General features: G+C 43.5%; 2 protein-coding genes across 2 annotated transcripts in view; both read right to left on the bottom strand.

Moving 5' to 3' along the window:
• The window catches only part of MED26 (mediator complex subunit 26), a 205,820-nt gene that overhangs the window by 84,852 nt on the left and 97,930 nt on the right, over positions 1 to 23,038 (bottom strand). The window lies entirely within an intron of this gene.
• CPAMD8 (C3 and PZP like alpha-2-macroglobulin domain containing 8) overlaps positions 1 to 23,038 on the bottom strand; it is a 50,236-nt gene that overhangs the window by 12,780 nt on the left and 14,418 nt on the right. Inside the window, exons 19-36 of the mRNA XM_077788729.1 lie at positions 22,730 to 22,792; positions 19,786 to 20,017; positions 18,910 to 19,063; positions 18,218 to 18,360; positions 17,718 to 17,769; positions 16,768 to 17,066; positions 15,774 to 15,999; positions 15,043 to 15,219; positions 12,094 to 12,175; positions 10,328 to 10,484; positions 9,815 to 9,889; positions 7,741 to 7,906; positions 6,287 to 6,373; positions 5,247 to 5,383; positions 4,757 to 4,912; positions 4,308 to 4,370; positions 3,731 to 3,969; positions 411 to 498 (exon numbers count right to left, since the gene is read on the bottom strand). Of these exons, the coding sequence (XP_077644855.1) occupies positions 411 to 498; positions 3,731 to 3,969; positions 4,308 to 4,370; positions 4,757 to 4,912; positions 5,247 to 5,383; positions 6,287 to 6,373; positions 7,741 to 7,906; positions 9,815 to 9,889; positions 10,328 to 10,484; positions 12,094 to 12,175; positions 15,043 to 15,219; positions 15,774 to 15,999; positions 16,768 to 17,066; positions 17,718 to 17,769; positions 18,218 to 18,360; positions 18,910 to 19,063; positions 19,786 to 20,017; positions 22,730 to 22,792 (2,596 nt within the window). The remainder of the gene's footprint in view (positions 1 to 410; positions 499 to 3,730; positions 3,970 to 4,307; positions 4,371 to 4,756; positions 4,913 to 5,246; positions 5,384 to 6,286; positions 6,374 to 7,740; positions 7,907 to 9,814; positions 9,890 to 10,327; positions 10,485 to 12,093; positions 12,176 to 15,042; positions 15,220 to 15,773; positions 16,000 to 16,767; positions 17,067 to 17,717; positions 17,770 to 18,217; positions 18,361 to 18,909; positions 19,064 to 19,785; positions 20,018 to 22,729; positions 22,793 to 23,038) is intronic.

Genomic DNA, 23,038 nt, shown 5'->3' with positions numbered 1-23,038 from the left:
TACTGTGCACTGGCTCAGAAAAACCTTGGCTTGGCTGGGTTGGCTTTGCTCAGCCTGCTCACAACGTCTGTTCCCTCATTTCAGAGAGATTTTTTGACAAGTGAAATCTCTTCCTCCCCTTTCCCAATTTTAATTGCATCTTTTCAGCAGTGCTCTGACACTCTATGGGCTTCTCTTGCCCCTTGGAGGGAACCCCTCCCAGTCAGAGATCCACATCCCAGCCCTGCACCCCCATCCCATTGATCCCATCCCACCCCATCGATCCCATCCCACTGATCCCATAAATCCCATCTCATTGATCCCATCCTATTGATCTCATCCCATCCATCCCACTGATCCCATCGATCTCATCCATCCCATCTATCCCATCCCATCCCATCCATCCCACCCCATTGATCCCATCCCCTTACCTGTTCCAGGCTCTCAATATCTGCCCGAAACCCTGAGAACAAAGGCACTTCCAACACTGCCATGTTTGAGGATCCAGAGTGCAGCCATCTTCCCATGGGAACAAAAAGAGAGAAAAATGGGAACACACTCAAGATCTATGGACAACTCAGAATGGAGAAGCCAACTCCAGAAGAAAAAAAATAACATAATAAAAGGCTCTCCTCGTTAAAGTGCTTGGGGAAAGCCACAGTCCACAAGCTGGTTCTTAAAAATCCTTTTTTCTGCTTTTGTTTAACAAAATGATGCTCAGCTCACAGGGGGTAGGAGATGTCCTGGAACACAGAGGCAGAAAAGCAGAGGGATGCAGCCACCTGTGGGGCTGATTGCTTTCTTTTTCAATTAATCACTGAGAAAATGCTCTTGGTAAAAGGAAACAAACCCTTGAAGTAGGAGAAACGTCTGTTCCACCCTGAGAGAAGGGCTGTAGATGGACTGTGGTGGGAGAGGGATGCTAATTCCCAACACCAGGCAAGGTCATTCAATCCTGGGGTTTCATAAATGCCTGTTTCACCCCTGGCACTGAGAAAAGAGCTTTTGCTAACGAGTCAGCAAAGTAACTGCCTCGCTGGTGTTAAATCACTGCCTGTATCATCCCCTAGAGTATAACTGAAAACTCAGAAAAATCTGTGAAATCGAGTTGTTATAAATGTGCACAAAATCCCCGCACACAGGAAGGCTTGGAGAGAAGGGCTGCTGGGGCAAAATGTCAAATGTTGCAGCATGGCAGAGGAGTGCCCATCCTAAGCAGCTCCTGGAATCCCAGAACAAAGCTCCTTTTCTCTGTGCTGCCAGCAGCTGCCAGCCCTCCCTCCTTGGCAGCTCACCTGTTTGCTGTGCCCCACCTGAGCTGGGCCCAGCAGGGCTCATCAGCTGGTGCCCAGCACTGAGAACACAAACTCCCACAGCTTCCAGCACCAAATCTGCCAGGCTCACAGTAGCATCAGGTGGCCTTGGGACAGAGCCAGCTGGCTCTGGGTGAGGCACTCAGGGCTCCCAGAGACATTAAACCTCCTTAATTCCCATCTAACTCCATGCTCCTCTTGGTAATGGGCATAAAAAAATATGCAAAGTGTATTCAAACAGACCCACACTCCCAAATAAATCATCCAGGATCCCTTTGCCTGCATCTCCCCAGCCTGTTACACATCACAGCTTTCTATTTTCCACCCTGTGTTCTCTCTAACCCTGCAGCAGTGCCCCGGGGATGTGACAGGGCATGACAACACTTCATCACATTCTGAGAACACCCCCAGCTCAAAATATCTCAGTTGTCATCCTGAGCTGCACTCCTCTCTTCACACTGCCCCAGCAAGATGATGATGGAGCTGAGAGCATCATTACAGGAAGAAGGGGAGGAAAGGAAGATTTCATTTGCTTTTGTTTCCTTTCCAAGCAATCCATCTCCTTGCACTGGGCTTCCTCTCAAATTTCTGTCTCAGCTGCAGCAATTCCCAGGGCAGAAGTTTCAGAAGTATCAGCAGAGAGGTTGTGCTGATGCAGGGCAGCCCCCTCAGCATCTGACACGACTGTGGAATTTTATCCTCTCCCCAAAACAGGCTGAGGGCTCAGGCAGGGGAGAAGAAGTTGGCACAGTGACACTTGGGGGCAGTGCCCGTGGGCCAGGGAAAACAAATCCCATCTTTTGCTGGGGCCCTGCAGCTCTGCTCAGGTCTGCAGGCTCTGTGTGCCCTCGCCTCTGCAGGAAGGAAGGGACAGAAACTGATAGGGGAAGCCAGGATTTCCCATTAAGCTCTGATAGGGCAGCCACCATTTTCCATTTCCATCTGAGGCACTCTTTGGAATTCTCCTGTTGGAGCTCAGGGAAGCAGCAGCCCCCTCACCTGCTATGAAACATGAAATTAGTTCTGAATTTCTTGGGAATGGTTTCTCCTGTTGCACAGCAGGATGCTGTGAGCCCTCTCTGTTTCCTCTGGTTGTGGCTTTATCTCTCTTGGGTCAAATTCCCAATAACCTCCCTAAAAAGCCAAATGCTTTCTAAAGAGATCAGCAACCCCTGATGACTGCAGCAGTACCAAGGTGTTTGAGCAAAACTTGTAAGTGGATTTAATCCAGGTCAGAAACTATTCTTGCTGCTGTTTGTCTATAGCCAAGCTGTTTTCTCACAATAACTTGAGTTTTCCAATCTATAAAATCAGACAGAACTGCTCATGTCTCTGAGAAGTGCTTTGAGAGCTAGAAATGAAACTTCTGGATCATGCCACTTTTAACAGTTATTTTACATTTCATTATATGGAGCAAGGAGATAAGGAATTTAAAAGTTTATTAATATCTGCATGTATTGTGCCTTTACCATATATTCCAAATTCATACCATGGCAAAAAGTATCTTCTGTTAGGTTTTTGACATCCAAAACTGAACCACTAAGGAGCTCAAATAACAAAGTCAAGTCAGTAATATTTATAAAACTATTGAGACAATTAAGATATTATTTAACCAGTTGAATTTACCTTGCTCTTTGAAGCTTTTAAGAAAATAGTCCAGAACTTTTTCTTTTCATCCTTATACAAGCAAATAACATCACATTTGTAATTTCCAGGGTTTGCAGAGGCAATAATGAAGCTCAGTGATAAAACCTCAAGGCTTTTTTTCTTATTTCCCTACCTTTGAGACACACTTAGCACTGAAATGATCAAGAATGACCTTGGAATGGCTCTGTCTTACAGCAGAGTGGTGAAAATAATCCAGAACTTTTTCTTTTCATCCTTATGCAAGCAAATCACACCACATTTGCAATTTTCAGGGTTTGGAGAGGCAAAAATGAAACTCAGTGCTAAGGCGTTTTTCTTATTTCTCTTATTGGTACTGAAGATCAAGAATGACCTTGGAATGGCTCTGTCCTAGAACCCAAGTGGTGAAAATAATCCAGAACTTTTAATTTTCATCCTTACACAAGGAAACCACACCACATTTGTAATTTTCAGGGTTTGGAGAGGCAATAATGAAACTCAGTGCTAAGGCGTTTTTCTTATTTCTCTTATTGGCACTGAAGATCAAGAATGACCTTGGAATGGCTCTGTCCTAGAACCCAAGTGGTGAAAATAATCCAGAACTGTTTCTTTTCATCCTTACACAAGGAAACCACATCACATTTGTAATTTGGAATGACTGTGTCCTACAACCCACTGAACATTCTGCTGAAACTCCCGAGACCTGGACAGCGCAGAAGAGAGAACGCCGCGCTTTCCTGCCACAGAGGGGCTGTGCACAACAAGACCAGCAAACGGAGAGTTCCATGGGGAGCAGGGCTGGCATTCCCTACCTCGTGCAGGTCTCCAGGATGACTTTGTACTCTCGGTGGTCCTGGTCTGAGGCCGGGTCCTCGTCGTCCCCCAGGGCCCTGTCCCTGTGCAGGGCTCCGGGGCGGCGCTGGGCGGCGGAGCCCGAGCGCAGCGGGGCTGGGGCTGGCAGGGGCTGCTCTGCCTTGGGCTCCTTCAGGTTCACCAGGAGCTGGAAGGCTGGTTTGGCTATAGGATCGGGTACGTTGTAAGTGACATCGATCTGCAGAGGGAAGAGGGGAAAGCAAAACAGCTCCAATGTTTTCAAGTGTCTAAAAACATCCAGCACAGACATCAGGTCTCTTCAGAGGGGGGAAAATGGCAGGCACAGAGGTAACAGAGGTTTCATTCCACAGTTCTATCTCTATATAAGCTCTGTCAGAGCTTACACAGACATCTACACATTCACTTCTCAAATTAAAGCTACACCACATTACTGGAGAGAAATTCCAAGTGTAAGTCCTTCCTTGCAGCAAAGTGGGATTACAAAAACAGCAAACAAGGCTGTGAGGTTAGAGATCAACTGCTGCCATGCTTTCTCCAGCCCCGTGACAAGCTTACCTGCATCAGACAGCAGCCTTCACCTTTGGCACTCACAAACAGCCCTGTTGGAATACTGGGGATCTGGGGAGAATGCACAAGTGAGACACAGACAAGACATGGCACTCAGAATGGAAATGAATATTAAATTTAGCTCTGTTCTGTACAAAATACCTTCATAAAGGGCCCTGCAGAAGTGAAGGGAGCATGGCTTAGTCTCTTCACCACCTGCACTTACAACGGCAGAGACAAACAGCAGCACAAAATAAACACCAGGCATTGGCTGTGGTGAAAAATGCCTTTAATTAGGAGTGCTGCCTCCTTCACAGCAGCATCCAGCCACAACCCCACAGAAAGTCCCACAGGTCTCAGCGCTTAACTTTTGCTTTTACCAGCCCTGATCCAAGTCCTCATTCAGAGCCCAGCTCACGTGGATCGCTTTAAAAATCTGCCTGCACAAAACCACCTACCACTGCAGTCTGAAGGACTTTTTTATTCATCTTGTTAAGCTCAAAGGTCTCCTGGTAGTCCAGGTTAGTAGAAGCCAAGGAAATGGTCAGGTTGACTCCTCCAACATAAGAAAGGATGGCATATTCAGCCAGAGCCTGCAGGGCCACACAGGTGTCCTGGGGGCCAGAAGAGGGAGAAATCAGAACAGTGAAGAATACAGGAGCACAGCAAACTTCCAAACACCTCTGCTCAGCTCCAGGTGGCAGGATCTCCCTTATTAATTCATATGGCAAAAGAAACATCAAGTTTTGCTCACTTTTCCTATCAAAGGCACCTGTGAGGACAAACTCTGGGTTCCTTTCAAATTACCAGTCCGAGGAGGAAGAAGTAAAGAGCGCTGGAAAGATTTTCTTCTTACCAGAGCACAAACAGATCCTGTCAGGAAACTCCACATTGCTGAATTAATTGACAGTGCATGCATCCCAGCTACCTTTTGCAGAGGCTGCCCACCTGAGTAGATGAGAATCCTCCCAGTGCATTCCTCTGCTGGGAGAGCCACTTGACTACAGGGAGTGCAGAGGCCACGTCTCCCAGGAGTGTGTAGGTCAGAAGGGCATAAGATGTCATTTCCACCTCTGCAGAAACAACTGAAAGAGGGGTGAATTTAGAGAAAAATATCAAAAGACCACCTAGAAATGAGAATCCAGGCAGGTCTAGAGGTAGTTCTACAAATATTTACTAACTGAAAAATAATTCTAAAAAGTTACGAGTCTGTAGAAGTAAACACAGGAAAAAGGAAGTTAAAATGTGTGCACCCAAAGTGCTTCACCTCCCTGCGATATCTCTGCTTTCAACATCAGCCTCCCTTCAGTCAATAGATAACCAGTAATAAAGATATTCACATAATAGATAAACTCCTTTTTCTTAACTGTATCCCACAAGTAATTTCTCCCACTCCAGTTCTACTCTGCTGCTGCCCACACTGTTGTCCTGCCCTAGAGATTTTCATACAATATCCACTCAGATCCCTCTTGAACATTGATGCACCTATATCATATCCAAAGAGTCAATGGCTTTAAGTGGCTTGAAAATTACAGCATCGTTCACTGTTTCTGTGGCTTTAACAGCCAAAGTCTAGAAAAACCAGCTGAAGTGTCAGTGATACAATCCTTAGGTCCATTTCAAAACACAAAGATAAATAGCTCTAAAATGAAATACATTTAAATTCTCTCCAATTTCCATTTTGAATTATTACTCCCTGACAGAAGAGTGAGATCTACGTGAGATTTTGTCTTTATAAAATTGGAGTGAAAGCTGATGAGACAACTGGGGCTGAAAAATCTGTCCTGTCTGGACCACATCTTGCTCTGTCTCTCATTTATTCTTTCAGCATGTTACCTGCATTTTCTGAGCTCTCTTTTTCTCTGGACCCTTCCCTGAGTGAGTGACAATTTCAGGATACCTTGTATTTTATAAACAATTCACTGCAATACGTGCAGGTTGATAAGGCAGCCCCTTCCATTTTCTCTGCCCTGCAGGTTCCCAAATACCTGATTGAGAGAGTCCATCATTAAATCCCATGAAAGTGTCTTCATCAGTGACAAGGGTTCCTGTGAGGCTCCAGTGTGTAAATCCATCTAGGAGAAGAGGGCAGTGGGACAGGGGAGTTATTGGAGCAGGAGCCTCTGGGCATGGGAAGAGTCAAATCCTACTTTTGCATTGGCTCCATGCCCTGAGCTGCACTGTCCCTCCTTTTGGACACCCAGACCCTGGGCAAGGGGCTCCCTTTGGAATGACAGAGATGATTCAATGTGACAAATCAGGTGGCTCTTGGATTTTGGATTAAAATACACCAGCAGGGAATGTGAGGTGTTACAGGGCACTGCAGAGCCTCTGAACAGCTCAAAATCACTCTGCTGTTAAAGAGCTGAACTGAACACCAGGGCTGTGGCTCTGATCTCTGTGTGAGCCACTCACTCTCGAGCTGGTCCCTTGCAATTCAGGATATTCTGTGATTCTTCTGCACCTGCCTTCCTTCAGGAGCCCTCTCCAAAGAGAACCAGGAGCACCCTTGCCTTACAAAGCCAAACTGTGCCACCTTGGGTTTGTATGAAAATCTTGCCTCTTTGTTTTCTTATTTTTTTCTTTATAATGTACTGAAAAAAAATCCAGATTTAGAGTTTGTCCTGTTTGGTGTTCCTCTTCTGATAGGATTTAAAGGATCCTAACCAAGGGTCTGATCCTAAAGAAGGCACAAAGGAACTTCGTGGTAGCCCAAATATGACAGGAAATGGATTATTTCCTTGCATTAGTCCATATGAACACAAATGTTATAACTTTAGAGAGATGGGATTTTTCTTTTTTTTTTTCTCCATAAAATCAGCCTCTTTCAGTGAAACTGCAGAACCTGCCAGTGAGGAATCCTCATCCCCCAGGCCCCATGCTCTGCAGCAGCTCACACAGGTTGTGTTGGGTTGGTGTGAGACAGAGTGAAAATTTAACAGGGTAGAAATCTATTTAAATTTAGGTGAAATGTGCCACTTTGAGCTTGCTAAATATGCTGTTTAGTCTGATAACTGCAGGCCTAGCAAAACTACCCCATCTAAAGAAAAAGAATGCAAATTTCCACACTAAAAGATAAGAGATAAGAAAGACTCCTCAGACCTTGAAAGGGACAGGGCAGAGTGACCCAGGAGTTCTTTCTGTACTTTCTGGCAAAAGCAGTACAAGTGTAACTAGCTATAAATGTAATGTGAAATCAGCACAATGAATATGCATTAACCTATTGTGAAATTCTATGCATCTAGAAATTAGTCAGGGCAATAAAAAAGGATGGGGAATTCTCAGAGGTGCTCATGTCCATCGAAGGGAACGAGTCCCCACATTGCATCCACAGCGCTGTGAATAAACAAACCCATTCCCTACAGATCTTTATTGGAATTGTGGGGTTGCTTTTTCATCTGTGTTTCAGGTGTGAGGGCAGAGGCAGGGCTGCAGCTCCTACCTTGGGTGATGGCCATGCTGTTCATCCTGCGCAGCACTGCAGCTGCACTGGGGCTGTGCAGCAGGCTCAGGGCGTAGGCGCTCAGGGCAGTGGTGTAGGGATCTTCTGCTGAGTACAGGTTGGACTCCAGGAAGTGTTTGGCTTTGTCTACAGCTGTTCTTTCTTCCTACATTCACAGGGGAAAGAGCCCAGGCAGATGTACCAGTCTCAGGAGTTAGAATTGCTTTATTCATTTAAAAAAAAAAAAAAGAAACAACAACCGAACAAAAACCAAACAAAAAACACACAATAAACTCAGAATGATGCATTTTGCTCTCTCTGCAGAACAGCATGGATGCTTTGAGGACACATTGGACACCATGAGAATAGCCATGCATCAAAAATTCCAAAAAAAAAAAAAAAAGGTGCAAAGAGCAGAGAAATAATGATTTAGGCTAACACTGAGACACACATTTTCCTCCCTAAAGCTGAAGAAATTCTGTGCCCCTGCAAGGCAGCAGATGAGCAGGGCAGGGGCGAGTTCTGTGCTGGAGGTTTGATTGTGTTCCTGACACTCTGGAGCGTCTGGCAGACGCCAGAGGATAATAAAGGCCAAGGTTCCCAGGGGTCCCTGCAGCCAACAAACATGTTTTATTAACTCCCCCAATGACCTCACCATGCAGGAACGTGGCTCTGATAATTTATAGAAACAATTTAATTGGACTTGATGTAATTTGGTTTCCTTTGATTTCCCTGTGGCACTAACCTTCCCCTTCCTCATTTCCTAGCTAAGATCATTAGGAACACTCAACAAATCTCCTCTAGGAAAACCATTGGAATCCACAGAAACTGCACTGCTGGGGCTGCCCTGACACAGCAGCCCAGAGAGAGCATCACATCACTGCTCAGAGGGGGACACTGCTCACAGGGAGGCAGGAAGTTACTCCCTGAGCTCTGCAGGGTTTTCTGAATTTTTAATAAGGTTGAAAGCCTTCCACTCCAACAAGGACAGGGGGTTAGGGGGCATCTGCCTGCAACAGCAGCCTGGGCTCACTCTTCAGGCTCCACAGGGATGGGTGAGGAGTGCTGAGGTTATCAGAGGTCCTGAATGGGCACTGGCTGTTCTGACACCTCCACAAACTCACGGGGCTGTGCCTGAATGGGCCCTTTTGTGTGAGAGCAGATCTCCAAGGGATGCTGCAACATCCACTGCACCTCCTCTTTTCATCTCCCAGGCAGCTCTGCCTGTGCACAGCCACCACTGCCCTCCCCTTGGCTGAAGGGCAGGGGAGCATCTGCATGGGAGCATCTTCCCAGTCCTAGTTAGTGGGAATGTGCCACCATAATCTTATCTAAACAGCTCCATCCGAGTGCAACTGCCTGCTGGCAGAAACACATCAGAGGGCAGGAGCACTGCTTTATCAGGAGTTTTAAGGAGGAGTCCCTAAAACACCAGTTATACTGGAAAATTGGGGGTTTTTTTCCAGTGGAGTTGGCCATTCCTACATAGCTGCTCCTCTTTTTTGCAGCGTTCTTGCTCTGTCTCATTGCAAAGAACAGAAACATTTTTCTGCAGAGCCCTCAGTCCAGCACAGAGCAGGAGCTCAGCTCTCCAAAGGCACTGTAATCTAACAGCAGTAGCATTTTGGCCACTGCAGCCAAGCCAGACCACAGGAGTGCTGTGGATCCCAAAGTTAAACTGCTCTTAGCACCAAGCCAGGATTTCTGAGTCTCTACAGGCAGGAGAGCAGGATCTGCACAGGCTGCACTCACAGCTTGAAGCTAAGAGGCAGAAAACTCTTTTTGCAGGAATTTCTGGGAGGGGTTGAGGGATGGAGCTGCAGGGAGGTGTTTTGCTCTGGTGAAATAATCATGAGCTGATGGCTGGAGGGTGGGAGACCACCTTGAACAACTTCAGAACAGATTCTTTAACTTCAGAACAATCCCAAGGCTTTCCAGCAGCCTCTCTTCCCTGGATGCTGTCAGTCATTCTAGAGAGCACAGAACCTCTGAAGGCAAAGAGCAGCAAAATGAAGATTAAAAAAAAAAAGAATAGAGAGAATTTTTGGAGCTGTTTTAACCAAGCTTTTGTTACCTCAGAAGTGACACCTGTTTCCAGAAGAGATGCAACCACATAAGCTGTCAGGGAGATCTTCCCATGGATCCCACCCTGGAAGGGCAAACAACACAAAGCACTGGATGAAAACTAGAGAAAAGGACTCTGGGGGAAAAAAAAAATAGTTTGAAGCAATACAAAGGATGTGTTAGAACTAGAGGAGAAGCTGAAGCATCACCAAATTTCTTTTCTTTGCACACAAGGAGTACAAAATTTAGGAACCCAAGCCCACACTGGCTGGAGACAGCTGTCCCTGGCCCGAGGACACATTTAATGCAGTATTTTGTAAGACTTCACACCTTGCTTTCCATCCCCTGGAGACACTCCACAGACACGTTCTGATAGAGCTTTTTGAACTGAAATTCCCCTGGTTCTCCCTGCAGCATTCCAGCCTTTCAAGTGCAAAAATTCATATTCAAACTGCATCACTTCATGCTCTGATAATAACTTTTAAAATGTCCTTGCTGCAAGTTGATCCTGGGTGGTTTTTACCTGAATGTCCTTGTTTAGTATCCTGCCCATAGCAGGGAAAGAACCATCTTCTTTCTGGTGCTGGATGATCCAGTCTTTGGCAGCTGTGAGTTCTTTGGGGTCAATGAAAATAAACCCACGGGACTGAGCAAAGGACTTGAGGACAAAAGCTGTTAACCTGTAAAAATGAATTAACCATCCTAACTGAAAAAACAAATTCAGATTAAAGTACCTGTAAGGAAAAAACTATATTCTTAGAAAGCACAAATTGAAAAAAAATATTTTGGGGAAACACTAAATATTGTTATTAAAATGTTCATGGGACACAAAAGCACCCAAACACTGTCCATGCTTTGGATAAGAAAAGATTAAAGGTCAACAAACTAAGTTGAAAAGTAGAACTCAAAGGTGTGCTTGTCATAATTATGGCACACTCTGAAATGCAGTTCTTTTTTATCCCAAATTATTAAAGTTTTTAAGCTAAGAAAGCAATATTTTACAGTTAAGAATCAGCATATTTCACCTAAGAAATTCAGATCCTTTCCTCAAGCCTGAAGCTGTGTTACACTTTATACAGAATTAAGACTTCAGAAAGCACCAGAAGTGTTTTTGGAATTGTAAACCTCTGACAACAAGTGTGAGCACTGGCCAGCTTGTGGGGATTGAGTCATTGCATTTACAAGCCCCTGAAGAATGGGAGGGTAGCAAACTCTGCTGCCTGGCAGGGGATTTTTGGAGTGTTGAGTAATTCTGTGTCACCACATTTCACATCCAGGGACTGGGAGATGCTGGAGCTGAGGTGGAAGTTCCCTGTGTTATAGATACATATTATAATATTGGCTTTTTGCAAGTGTGTGGTGTTCAAGTAACTTTGTTATAAAGATAGAGTTTTTATTTCTGTTGTTATTTAAGCTTAGTGGAATAGCTGATATTAGTGTGCTTGTGTTAAAATGCCTGCTTGGATGGGATAACATCCAATAAAAATATAATGAAGACATTTGTACAGATCTGCCAACCATCAGCACTCACTGACTGAAGACAGTGAGGACCAGGGCCCAAAACTAAAAATTATAATAAAAAAAGACTAAAACCACAACCAAGGAATCCACATAGTCTAAAAAGTAGAACCAAGGAGGAGCCACGCTAAACAATTTACAGAATATGTAAACTACTTTAGAGAAAAAGTTTACTATACATGATTGTTTATGGATATACAACAAACTGATGTCATAGAAAATGTATTTAAGGAGTATCTCCGAAGATAATAGTGCACAAATCCATCCTGTTGGTACAAGGGTGTCCTTGGGGGGTTTTGAGTTGGTTTTGGTTGGTTTTTTACCGACCTCTGCCACTTTTAGAGGCAGCACATTTCCCTGTACCTGCTTCAGGTAAAACCCCATTCCCTAATGGACTCAGGTGCTTGAATGCCCCATAATTACTACTCCAGTTGCAGATATGATCCTTAATTACAACTTTGTGCCTGAAACCTGGACTAATTAGCAGATTTAACTCTCCTAACTGCTCCTGAGTCCTGAATCAACTACAACACATCAGCTAATGCAGTCAGAGCACTCAGCACTCTACAGCAATTCCATAGTCACTGAATATTATTGCATTATTTATTATTATTTCTGCTCTCCACTGTGTGTGATGCCACGAGAGAAGCTGGAAAATTACTCCTCTTTCCCAGCCAATTGTGTGGGTTTTTTTTTCTTGTTTCACAAATGCTTAGCACTTTTCTAACTCAGTTTGAAATAGTTTAAGGTCAGTTTTAAATAGCCACTCACCACATGCTCCCTGACGAGTCCCTCTCCCCAAAAGCACTGTAGGAGCCATCCTGCCTCTTGTAGGTCAGCTGGCGCTGGTAGCCTGGAAGGCACAAAAGAATTGGGGAGTCCAAAATCTCCTCACACTGAGAAAAAAATGAGTATTTAAAGTGAATGAAGACTCAGAACATCTGGAACATGTGTAAGGGATTCTGCTGCCTGAGGCAGCTTCTTATTCTGCTGTGAGTGAGAGCCAGCTCTGTGTGCAGTTTATCCAGAAATCTGCTCAGGATCACATCTGGGACACTGCAGCTCCTGCCTTTTGGACACTGGAAATGCTAAAATCTGACCCCTCTCTGAAAAAAAAAAAGCATTATCAAAAGGTTTTTACTTAAGCACCCAGCCACTCTTCTTCCATTTTACTTCTACTTACAAATCAGAATGTTTTGCCTGTGACATTACAGCTGGATTCTGACTTTTCCCAAAGCTGTTGCTTGGAACAACTTTAGGTAACAAAAACAACAGCTGTGACCTCAATGCATGTGAACACCTCCAGCTGCAGGGGCTGTCCCAAGGCTTGTTTAGACATCATTATTAACATTATAATAATTAGATTCATAACTAAGGTGAATGCTGAAGGTAAGAACTCTCTCCTGGAATGTCTTCTGAGGCTGAAAATGAAAAAAAAATGCACTTTCTACTAGGAAAATGATTTGCTCCTCAGACCTGTTTGTCTACAGCCATGCCCATCCCAACAAATGAGTTGTATAAAATGTGTGCTGTGTATTCATCCCTCCACATGGATGAATGCACAACAAACATTTGGACAAAGCTCTAAAACACCCATTGGAGTCAAACCCTCCAGGATGGATATTTCTGAGAAGGAAAAGTCCAATCTGCAAGAAAATTGTGTCAAAAGACACTTTAATGCCTGCTGAATTCTGCAGCACAGGAGTTTTATTCCACACCACGCAAGGTTTTTATGGGAGTGGATTATTGTTGCATTTGTGGAGGTGAAGTTTCTCTGCTGCCTGAGGAGGGGCTGCCCATGACTCCCCAGCTGCCCTGCAGCCTCCCAGTGCTCACAGGGAATGGCCTGGAAAATGGGAGGAATGAAGACCCAGAGATTGATGATGCTCTTGTAGTCACCACATCTTTGTCTGGGGGTGGTGGGATAGGTACAAATACCTGGCAGAAAGCTTAAGGAATGGTATTTTTTTTTTCTTCCTCCAAAAAAAACCATGCTAAATTAAATTAAATTGCTTTTTTTCCCCTGCAGCCCTCAGGTAGGATTTACTACTGAGCACTGCCTGCTTCAACAGCTCCTCAGTGTTCATTTCCAGTGTGTGAATGGAGGAGACATTCAGTCCTTGTATTTTATAGCACTCTTCTCGTTGTTCCTGTGCTCCTCTTTTTGAATGTTCATGGTGCCAGAACTGCCAAGGCTGTATGGGCCATTTATTCCAGAGCTGGACTCAATGATCACAGTAGGTCCCTTCCAACCCAGGATATTCTGTAATTCTGTGATTTTTGAGCTGAAATCATGCTTTATTGCTCTTGCTGTTATTCTTCTTTGCTTGTTGGTTGGGAGTGGCACAGCCTTCAGGTCTTGCTTGCTCTTCTGAACCCTTTTCTAAACACTCCTCTGGATGCTGGGACTCACAGGAGAGGTTCCTCTCTCCAGTTTTCCCCTGTTCACCTGCTTTTTTTTTTTTGTGGAAAAGTAGAAAAAATACTGCCTAGTTTAGTCCAGGCCACTTCAAAAGAAGAGGGAACACATGGGAATTATTGGCATTTATTATCAGCACTTTCCATGATGGATGCTTGAGGGATGAAGAAGTTTTCTGGCTTGGTAAATCACAAAAGCCTTCTAGAGTGAGCATTTCCCATCTAAACCTTACACTTGGCAGGGCTCCAGTGAACACAGAAGGGTTTAAAACTCTTGGGGGTTTCTTCTGTAAGGGTTAATTAGCAAACAGAGTTTGGAGCCAAAAACCTGGAAGGTTTGCAGATTCATAAAAAGAAACAAAAGCAAATGATGTTGCAAAGGAAACACTGACTCGGGCCATTAACAAATTCCCTTTGCCTCACTGCTCCCAGCAAGCACAGAAAATCACAAGTGAAATGACTGGAGCCAGGCAGAGGAAGCAGAACTGGGCTTTTGCTGCTGAACACAAGAAATACCTCACATATTACATTTTATATTTATATTTTCAGAGTAGAACCACCTAACCCTGTCACCTCTGATTTCATGACATGAGTATTGTCTGACTCATACACAAGAGATCTTTGTCCCTTTGGGTCACTCTTGTTTTTAATGATCTCTGAATTCTTACTTGTCTTGAGAATTGCACTTAGTTAGAAAACTATTTTGCATGTGGCTCTTCCCAAAACAAATGCTGAGAAAAACAGTGAGAAAAAAAAGGAAAAGAAAGAAAGCTGTTGTTTTGAGCTGCTTAGTAAAGTAGGACAGGACACTGAAAGGACAGATAACCTAGAGCCATGTAATGAAGGCTTTTAACCACTTTGGATACTAAATTTTTATTTTTGCTATACTGTTCCTAAGAAAATACTGTTTAAAAAAAATTCCAGGAAAGAGCCATAACCTAGTGACTAAAGGCTTGAAAAGACAATTTATGAATAAGGCAAAACCCCCTAAATATACAGATTTTTACTAAATTTCATTTTCCTTTACTTTCTAAAATGTTTAAACGTAGAAATCAGCTAAGGAAAAAAAAAGTAAAGATAAATCAATAAACATCTGAACTAGGAGTTACTGAAGGGAAACACAGGTTACAAATCAAGGGAAAACATCTTGCCATCAAAATCTGTCAGACTGTGAGATTATCCTGCAAGAAATGATGAATCCTCATCACTTGGGCTATTCTTGATTAGAAAAAATTACATGTAAAGCAAAACTATGAACTCAAAGCCTTTTCTCCATGTGTAAATTTAAATGTGATGAGTTACCTTGAACGAGGTAATCTGTAGCTTCAACCTCCACCTCGTGGCTGAGCTGCTTGGTTTTCTGCAGGTATTTCAGGACAAAGACATTGGGAGCAAAGTGGATCATGTTCTGCTCCCCACAGCCAAAGGGCAACCTCAGCAGGTTGTCCAGGTTGTTCAGAGTAGGACCCATCACATCTCCTGTTTGAGAAAGAGGAGAAATGTTCAGGATCAAGCAATTAATGTTTCCTGTTGTGTTTTATGCTTATCCCCCACCTCGCTGCACTAATATCTCCTGGCTACCCCGGAGTCAGCTTAAATAAACTGTGAGAAGTGGGAAGTCCTTCAGCTGTGAAGTCCTAGCCCTTCAGTCTCTTGTTGGATTAAAGAAAATCCACATTTCAGCCTTTCATTATCCACGACTTCCCAGTTTAGACCAGTTTAGACCACAGCACAATCTGTGACGAGGATGACAATGAAATAAACACCATGAGCTGTAACAGGCACTGCCCCTGCCAAGCCCCTCACATGGCACCAACTTTCAGCCACTGTCAACCCAAACAGGCTTCAAACAAGTGACAAAGAAACCCCAAGGAATGATCTGCCCCAGAATTAAGCAGTAATAAACCTTTTTTAAGTGCCTGTGACTATCTTATGTGGTGTGCATTACTCAAGTACTGGTCAGAAGTAACAGCTGGAGCATCTGTTGACATTTGAGAAGGGGTACCTAAGTGATACCTCCTGATAATTGATACCTATTATTGAAGCCGTAGCTCTTTCTGATCCTGGAATTATGTTGTGGGGAACTCCAAGAGTAAATGCTTCATTGTGATTTTCATCAGTCTCTTCTTTTCTCCAAATTTTAAACTCTCCCATTGACCCCCAGCCTGTGGAAAAGCCAATGTACTTCACCTCAAGCTGTTTGGGGACTGTCCACTCCACAATAATAGATTCGTTTAGCACCCGAGTACCGTGGCCAACCTGAAAGGGACAAGAGACCATGGAGTTCCAAGACAAGAGACCATGGAGTTCCAAGAAAAGAGACCATGGAGTTCCAAGACAAGAGACCATGGAGTTCCAAGAGCCCACACAGGTGGAGTCACTCTGCCTCGTGTGCTGGGACACCTCCCAGCTCAGCTGTGCCCTGCAGATGCTGCAATCCCCTTCCCACCCACAAAACAATCCAAGGAAGTTCAGTGAGAAATCCACAGGCTTGGCCTTCAAGGTTTCATCACTTAAAAATATTGAGGACTTGTGGAAGAGGTTTTGCAGTGACTTCTGTGAGCCAGAGAGAAGTTTGAGAAGAGGATCCATGTCTACCCCTGACAGAATTTTCTACCAAGGTCATTGACAGAGAAACCAAGAAAGAAAGAAGGATAAATAAGAGAAACCTGCAACTGCCTATTCCAATAAACACTTTGTTTGTCTCATCACCAATGAGTAAAGTGTAAAATTATGAGCTTTGTAAGAATGTATAAAAAGCATGCATGCTGTAATAAAAATGATTTGAAGCCTCCTGAAAATGAAGTATGCCGCTTTGTATTGTCTCTGTCTCAACCACGACAAGGACTGAGGTCCTGAGAGCATAACAGTGGCAAAAGCAGATTTGTTGTGATGACAACAGCCTGATCAGGACTTCAGAGGGAAAAGGGAACAGGAATGGAGCTCCCACCTTCTACACCAAGGAAAAACTGCTCAAACTCTGTTCACAAAGAGACTTGCAGCCCGTTCCACAGAAGAATTCAGTACCTGGATAATTCCATTTTTCCAGCTGATCCAGAAGCTGCGGAATTCATCCCAGGAGAGGATGCCAGGTGTGTCCCTGCTGGCCTCTGGCTCTCCCATTTTGCTGGTGGAAATCCAGGTTTTGGTGTTCTGCTGTCCCCCGATGACGATCTCTGCCATCTCGGCCATGTCGTGGGGGCCCGAGGACAGGGCCAGGTGAGCATCGTTGTGAGCCTTCACAGCAAGGTCAAAGTGGCTCATCTGGGCTGGCTTCTGCATGTACTGGTACTCATATTTGTTAGGTGTGGAAATGTGTATTTTCTCTAGTCAGAAAAACAAAGGAATGTTGTAAGAATTGGAGCTCAGCCTAGAGCTGATAACTGAAATTCAAACAGACCTTCCCTATGTACATGGGAGTTGTTTCCAGCTTCTTTAAAGTATTAAAATAAACATGGATGTTTCTTCTCATCTTTTATTTTATCCCCTTCAAGGCAGAAAATCCTTCAAACTCCTCAGCTGAATTCCTTATGAGCTCAGCAAGTGATTTTTCAGTTCTAATCTAGTGGTCAAAAGCATCTCTGTTTACCTACTGGAGCCAGCTCTGAGCTATCCAAATCTCTGGCAAAAAGGACAGACTGATTCCAGAATTGAATCTTAAAACACCAGCTGAAAATAAAGTACAGTCCCAGTTACTGTCCACAGTGCTGAATACTTAAACTGTTCCATAAAGTAAAGGAATCTAATGGCCATTTCCAGAAATCACTTGGGCAGTTAAAGCAAATTCATAATTAGCCAGCCACGTAAGAAAGACTCTTTATTTACAAGTTCTTCCTACACACCATAAGTCATCAATCACAGAGAAATGGAAACAAAGATTTTTTTAAACTTTTTTTTTTTTTTTTTTAAGAAGCCAAATGTTTCTTTTTAAAACTGATTCAAACAAACTGAATATCTCATTCAAATCATGAACTTACCATTTGGGCAGAAGAACACACTGTAGGTGTATTCTCTGGACAGTCCCTCTGGCTATAGAAAGACAGAAATCCATGCATAAACCACAGGGCTTGGATTAGCAGGAACAGATTCCAGTTTGACTTGGAAAATACAGGAATTATTTTTGCTGCTGTGCAGTGGTTTATATTCTTTATAGAAAAGTGATGGCACTGTGTTCTGTTAGCTAGAGCAGTGCCAGAGAACCTTCCATTTTATCATATTTCTTAGATTAACAGGGCAAGCTTATCCCATAAAATATCCATTGCTTTTTCTCCTGAGCAGTGCTGAAGATTCACCAGAGGAACTCCAATGGGCTCTTTCTGTACAAGTACCACTAAAGCTGATTATTTCCAATTTCCCTAACAGACTGTAAATCAACTGGAGGATCTTTATAAATCATGTTTGATTTCACAATTTGCTCAAGCTTGCTTTTTTTTTTATTTTTATTTTTCTGAATTATCATAAATTGGTGTTTTCTCACCTCAATAATGACACTGCTGCGAACATAATCCACCCCCACAGGGCTCCTTTTGTCCATGTAAGAGTCCTCTGAGTGTTTGCCATTCTTCAGGCTCTGCATCCCCTCCTGGCAGCAGTTGGTCCCACCATAGGCAAAAGCTTTTGCTAAGAAACAGAAGGGAAAAGCAGAGATTTTGAGATAGGAAGATCTCTAGAAATTAAAGAGATCCAAACTAATTAGAAGCAGCTGATTAACAGCACATCAAGTGCTGTAATTACCTCTCTCATATTCCCTTTTTCCATATTTGAGTGATATAAAACTAGAAAATATTTAAACAAACATGGACCAACAGAGAAACTCTTCCCTAGTTTTCGGTGTTGCACAGTTTTAACTGGGATTGTTTGCACAGAATTTGTTGTTATTCTCTTGTTTTAAAAATTTCCACTGATCTCTTCAGGGAAATGAAACAGGCCCAACCTTAACATCACAACAAAAAAACTCATGACCAGAGAATGTCCTGATGTTTGTTTGTACATTCTGTGCACCAGAGGCAGGGCATTTGTTCCTACAACAAATGAGATTGAAAAGCCAAGTTGGCAGCAAGGGAAATGAATGAACTGGGGCAATAGGGAAATAAGAATTTTCTATAGAGAGGGAAAGAAGAAGAAACACTTGTAAAAGCCCTTCAAGAAGGTGTTTTGAGTTGTGTGTACCAGTGATGTTGCTCAGGCCCAGCTCACTGAAGGACAGGACGATGGAGGTGGGCTTGGCTTCCCCAGGGGCCACACACTTCTTCCTGGTCAGGTGGTGCTTCCCAGGGTGCCCAACAAATTTTATGCCTTTTGGGACAGAAATCTTCACGTGGACCTGTGAAAGTTTTGGAAATGTCGTTTATTGGAAATACCAGCTGCAAAGCCAAAGTGAGCTATGTGAATGATGGGAAACCCACGGAATTATTCAGGACAATCACAGAATGGAGATCATTCACCTGTGAAAGTTTTGGAGATGTCATTTATTGGAAATACCAGCTGCAAAGCCAAAGTGAGCTATGTGAATGATGGGAAACCCACAGAATTCTTCAGGACAATCACAGAATGAAGATCATTCCTTCTTCAAAGTTTCTAGCCATGGATTTGACTGAGAGCAGTACTTTCAGCTCAGCAATTCTACAAGTATTTCTGGGAGATGGTACTGGAGGCTGGGCAGATGGGGACTGTGAATACAGATATGGAATTTCTTGGGAAAAAATATTCCTTCAAAATTAACTGCTTTTGACAGCTTTTTGATTATGAAGGAAATTCTTCTTTTTGGTTCAGCACGAGATTCCAATTTGGGGAATGTCTTTTCAAGTGTCTTTTTCAACATTTGCTTTTCTGAAGTGCTGCAAGACACTTCAGCCTACCACAGGCGTTTCAAACCAAAACCAAACCAAGCAATGACATTCATTTGAGTTGAAAAAGAAGCAATATTTATCTTCTCAAAGCATCTCTGCTGAGCTTACCCCTGTGTCAGCCTGACACCTTACCCACTGTGACTGGCACATCACCCACCAGGCGTGGCGAGGAGGCAGAACTGGGGTTGAGCTTTACCTCTGCACACAGGGGCAGGTAGTTGTAGACAGTGAGGGGGATCTTGGTCTGCTCTCCCCTGATGACGTGGTAGGGCAGGGTGAAGTCGATGAAGAAAGGTTTGAATGTTTTCAGCTCTGTCTGGCTGGCAATGCCCAGCCCCTGCTCCTCAGACAGAGCCACGGCCTCCGTGATCCACGTGGTGATGGAGTCGGGCACCTCCACCTGCAGCTGGGCTTCCCCCGAGCTGGCACTGCCAAAGCAACACAAAATAAAGTTAATCACGCTGATTAAGTGGTTTTTAATGATGTCCCCGAGCATTTTGGGGAATTCCCTCCAGATGCAGATTGATCAGATTGCATTGCCTGCTTTGAGCTTTACAATTTTCCTATCAGTTTTGAGACCTGCAAATATTTATAGGCAGCAGAAATGTAAAGAGTTACTGGTGCAAAATACAAATTCTTCCTGGATTAAAAAATTCATTTGCAGCCTCATTTCCAAGTCACTTTTCTTAGAGGCAAATATCTGCACAAAGTTAAAAAAAAATCTAAACAAAACTCTGAAATAAACTCATGTTGTGGTTTGACACAGGAAAAAATCTTCTTGGAAGGAAGATCTAAAGATCTAAAGAGAAAGACAAGGAATAATCCCATACCAAAATCCTGGATGAAAACAGTTCAACAATAATTGATTTAATAGCTAGTGAAATAAAAATGGGTTTTTTTGGAATTTATTGTCCCTGTGTCCATTGCCACACTGCAGACTCTGTTTGAATGCAAGGACAAATGAGAAAATTTCTAAACATCCAGTTCAACAACTGCTTGTTCTGATTCAGAAAAGCTTTGGTTTGCTTGGTTTTGGAATTACTGACTTAGAAATTTCCCAACCCTATCATATTCTTTCTATGAGGATTGAAATTAGTCATTAAAAATCAAATCTCTGAGCATTTAGCTTTCCTGTGCACAGCACAACAGGATCACATAAACCTGATATCCTCTTCCATGCTTTATAATCATAGAAATTCAGTTTTTTTTCTTCAGACTTTGCTATTTCTCTCCTGCAAAGCAGCTTTGGCCCTGCCTGGAACAGAAAACATTTCCCCTAACACAAGAACAAAAGCTGTTTCATGGCTCAGCTGGCAGGATGATTGGTGCAGTTGTGAGTGCACCCCAAGGTTGTTTCCTCTCAAGTTCTTATTTATTCCCCTGAGCTTGACACACATGCTGCCAGCTTTGGGGGGCATGGCAAATGAGAATGGGAGGTCTTGAGAAGTGTTCACCTGGACATGCTGGCCTCATCTGCAGAGGTGCCTGATGCACACCCAGAACACACCAAGTGCTGCACTGCCACTGCTTTTCAGATTTGCTCACACTTGAGGCACCAGTGAAGCACCTCGGCCTGGCTTTGCTCCTCTCAATAAATGAATTTTCAATGAGCCTGAAGCTGTTGCTCCTGTCAGGAGCCAGGCAGCCCCTCAAGGACTAATCTCTGTGTTTTTATTACAAAGGGAAAGGATTAAAACAATAAAAAGTGGAGATCACTGTGCTTGTTCAGCCAGACTCCAAGCACCGGCCTGTGAATGTGGCTCCACCAGCCCAAACTCCAGAGGGAAAAGCTTTGGGAAATGCACTTGTACCATAGAAACATGGAATGGTTTGGGTTGGAAGGGACCTTAAAGCCCATCCAGTGCCATCCCTGCCATGGCAGGGACACCTCCCACTGTCCCAGGCTGCTCCCAGCCCTGTCCAGCCTGGCCTTGGGCACTGCCAGGGATCCAGGGTGGGCACCCTGTGCCAGGGCTCCTCAGAAAGATTTTTTCCCAATATCCAATTTAAACCTATTTAAAGGTTGAAGCGATTTTAATTCCTGTTCAGCAGACACCCAGGTGCTCACCCTGAGTGCAGCTTGCAGTGATGCTCAGCCCTGAGGAGCAGGCAGGAGGGAGTCTGGCTCAGGGCTGGCAATATTCCAGCCTGTTTAACCGGACAATTTGTTGCAGCTGATGTTCCTTCCACCGGGATTTCAGCCCATAACCAGCATTAACATTATTTTCACACATGAGGGCACTTACTCTTCTGGGCACAGGGCCAAAGTACACACTCATTTCCAGCCATTAGACCCTCCAGCCAGGCTCTAGGAATTTTTAGAATTGGTTTGGTAAGTTGACATTAGGCTTTTGTTTCTTTTTTTTTTTTTTTTTTTGTTAGGATTGTATATTATAATTATAAATGGTAGAAGAAAAAAAAAATTCTTCCTGTTCAAGAGAGTGGAGATTAAGGAATGCACCAACTCAGTTGTTTCTAATGAAATGAAGTAGAGAAAATGCAATCTGCAACTTTTTATTCCACACTCTCCCACTTATAATTAACTGCCCTGGCTTGCTGAGGCCCAAATGGGCACCTCTGGAATTCTTTGTGTATTTCTACAAAGCATATTTCATGCTCAATTGAACAGATTTGAATACACTTGCTCCAAGTTCCTGTCAAATTTAATTTACAATCATTTATTGAGAATGAAGTTTACTTGCAAACCCGGAGAAGCTTTTTAATAATTGCTTAAAATTATCCTAGATGTGCTGTTGTGGGATGGATTAGTTATCTATTTAATATTTTTATTTTTAGTTCCAGCTGTATTCAGAGCAAACTAGGATTTGGGAGGCAGCAGATTGAGGTCTGGGGGAGATGTTCTTGCAGGAGATGACAGAGAAAGAAGGGCTCTGTGAAATTTGAAAAGCAATCAATAGAGAATCAATGTGGGCACAACTGACCGGTTCAGCTTGAAGCAAGGGAACACATTTCAGGACCAGGGGAAAGGTTGCAAAGATTGAAGTGGTAATGAAGAAAAACAACAACAATAGGGGGGAAAATAAAAATTAAAAATTTAAAATACCAGAAAATGCCAGTGTAACTCATTAGATTTTAAAGAGCTCTGTTTACAACCCTCTGGATATAATTAATGCTAATACCTGACATTGAGGCAGTGCCAAATCCACGTCTCAGGGAAGAAGGTTCTTTTCCTCTTCTCTGCTCTGCTAGAACAAGAAAGAAATCCTTGCAAACTGATCCTTTTAATAAGATATTTCCAGCAGTCAGTGATAAATCAGAGTTATCACCTGACTCTGGCTCACATGACCAAAACTCTGGTGCAGGCTCATTAAGGAGTGAATAACACAAATTACATGGTCGTCTGAAACAATCCCTTTGTGTGCACACCCACTCTGCAGAAACAAGAATCTAAAAAATAGTACAAGTAAGCTGACCTTTGCAACCAGCAG

Source organism: Lonchura striata, chromosome 28 (genome assembly GCF_046129695.1).
Source record: "Lonchura striata isolate bLonStr1 chromosome 28, bLonStr1.mat, whole genome shotgun sequence".
NCBI lineage: Eukaryota > Metazoa > Chordata > Aves > Passeriformes > Estrildidae > Lonchura > Lonchura striata.
The sequence above is the reverse complement of the archived record's forward strand: the minus strand, read 5'-3'. Positions and strand labels throughout refer to the sequence as shown.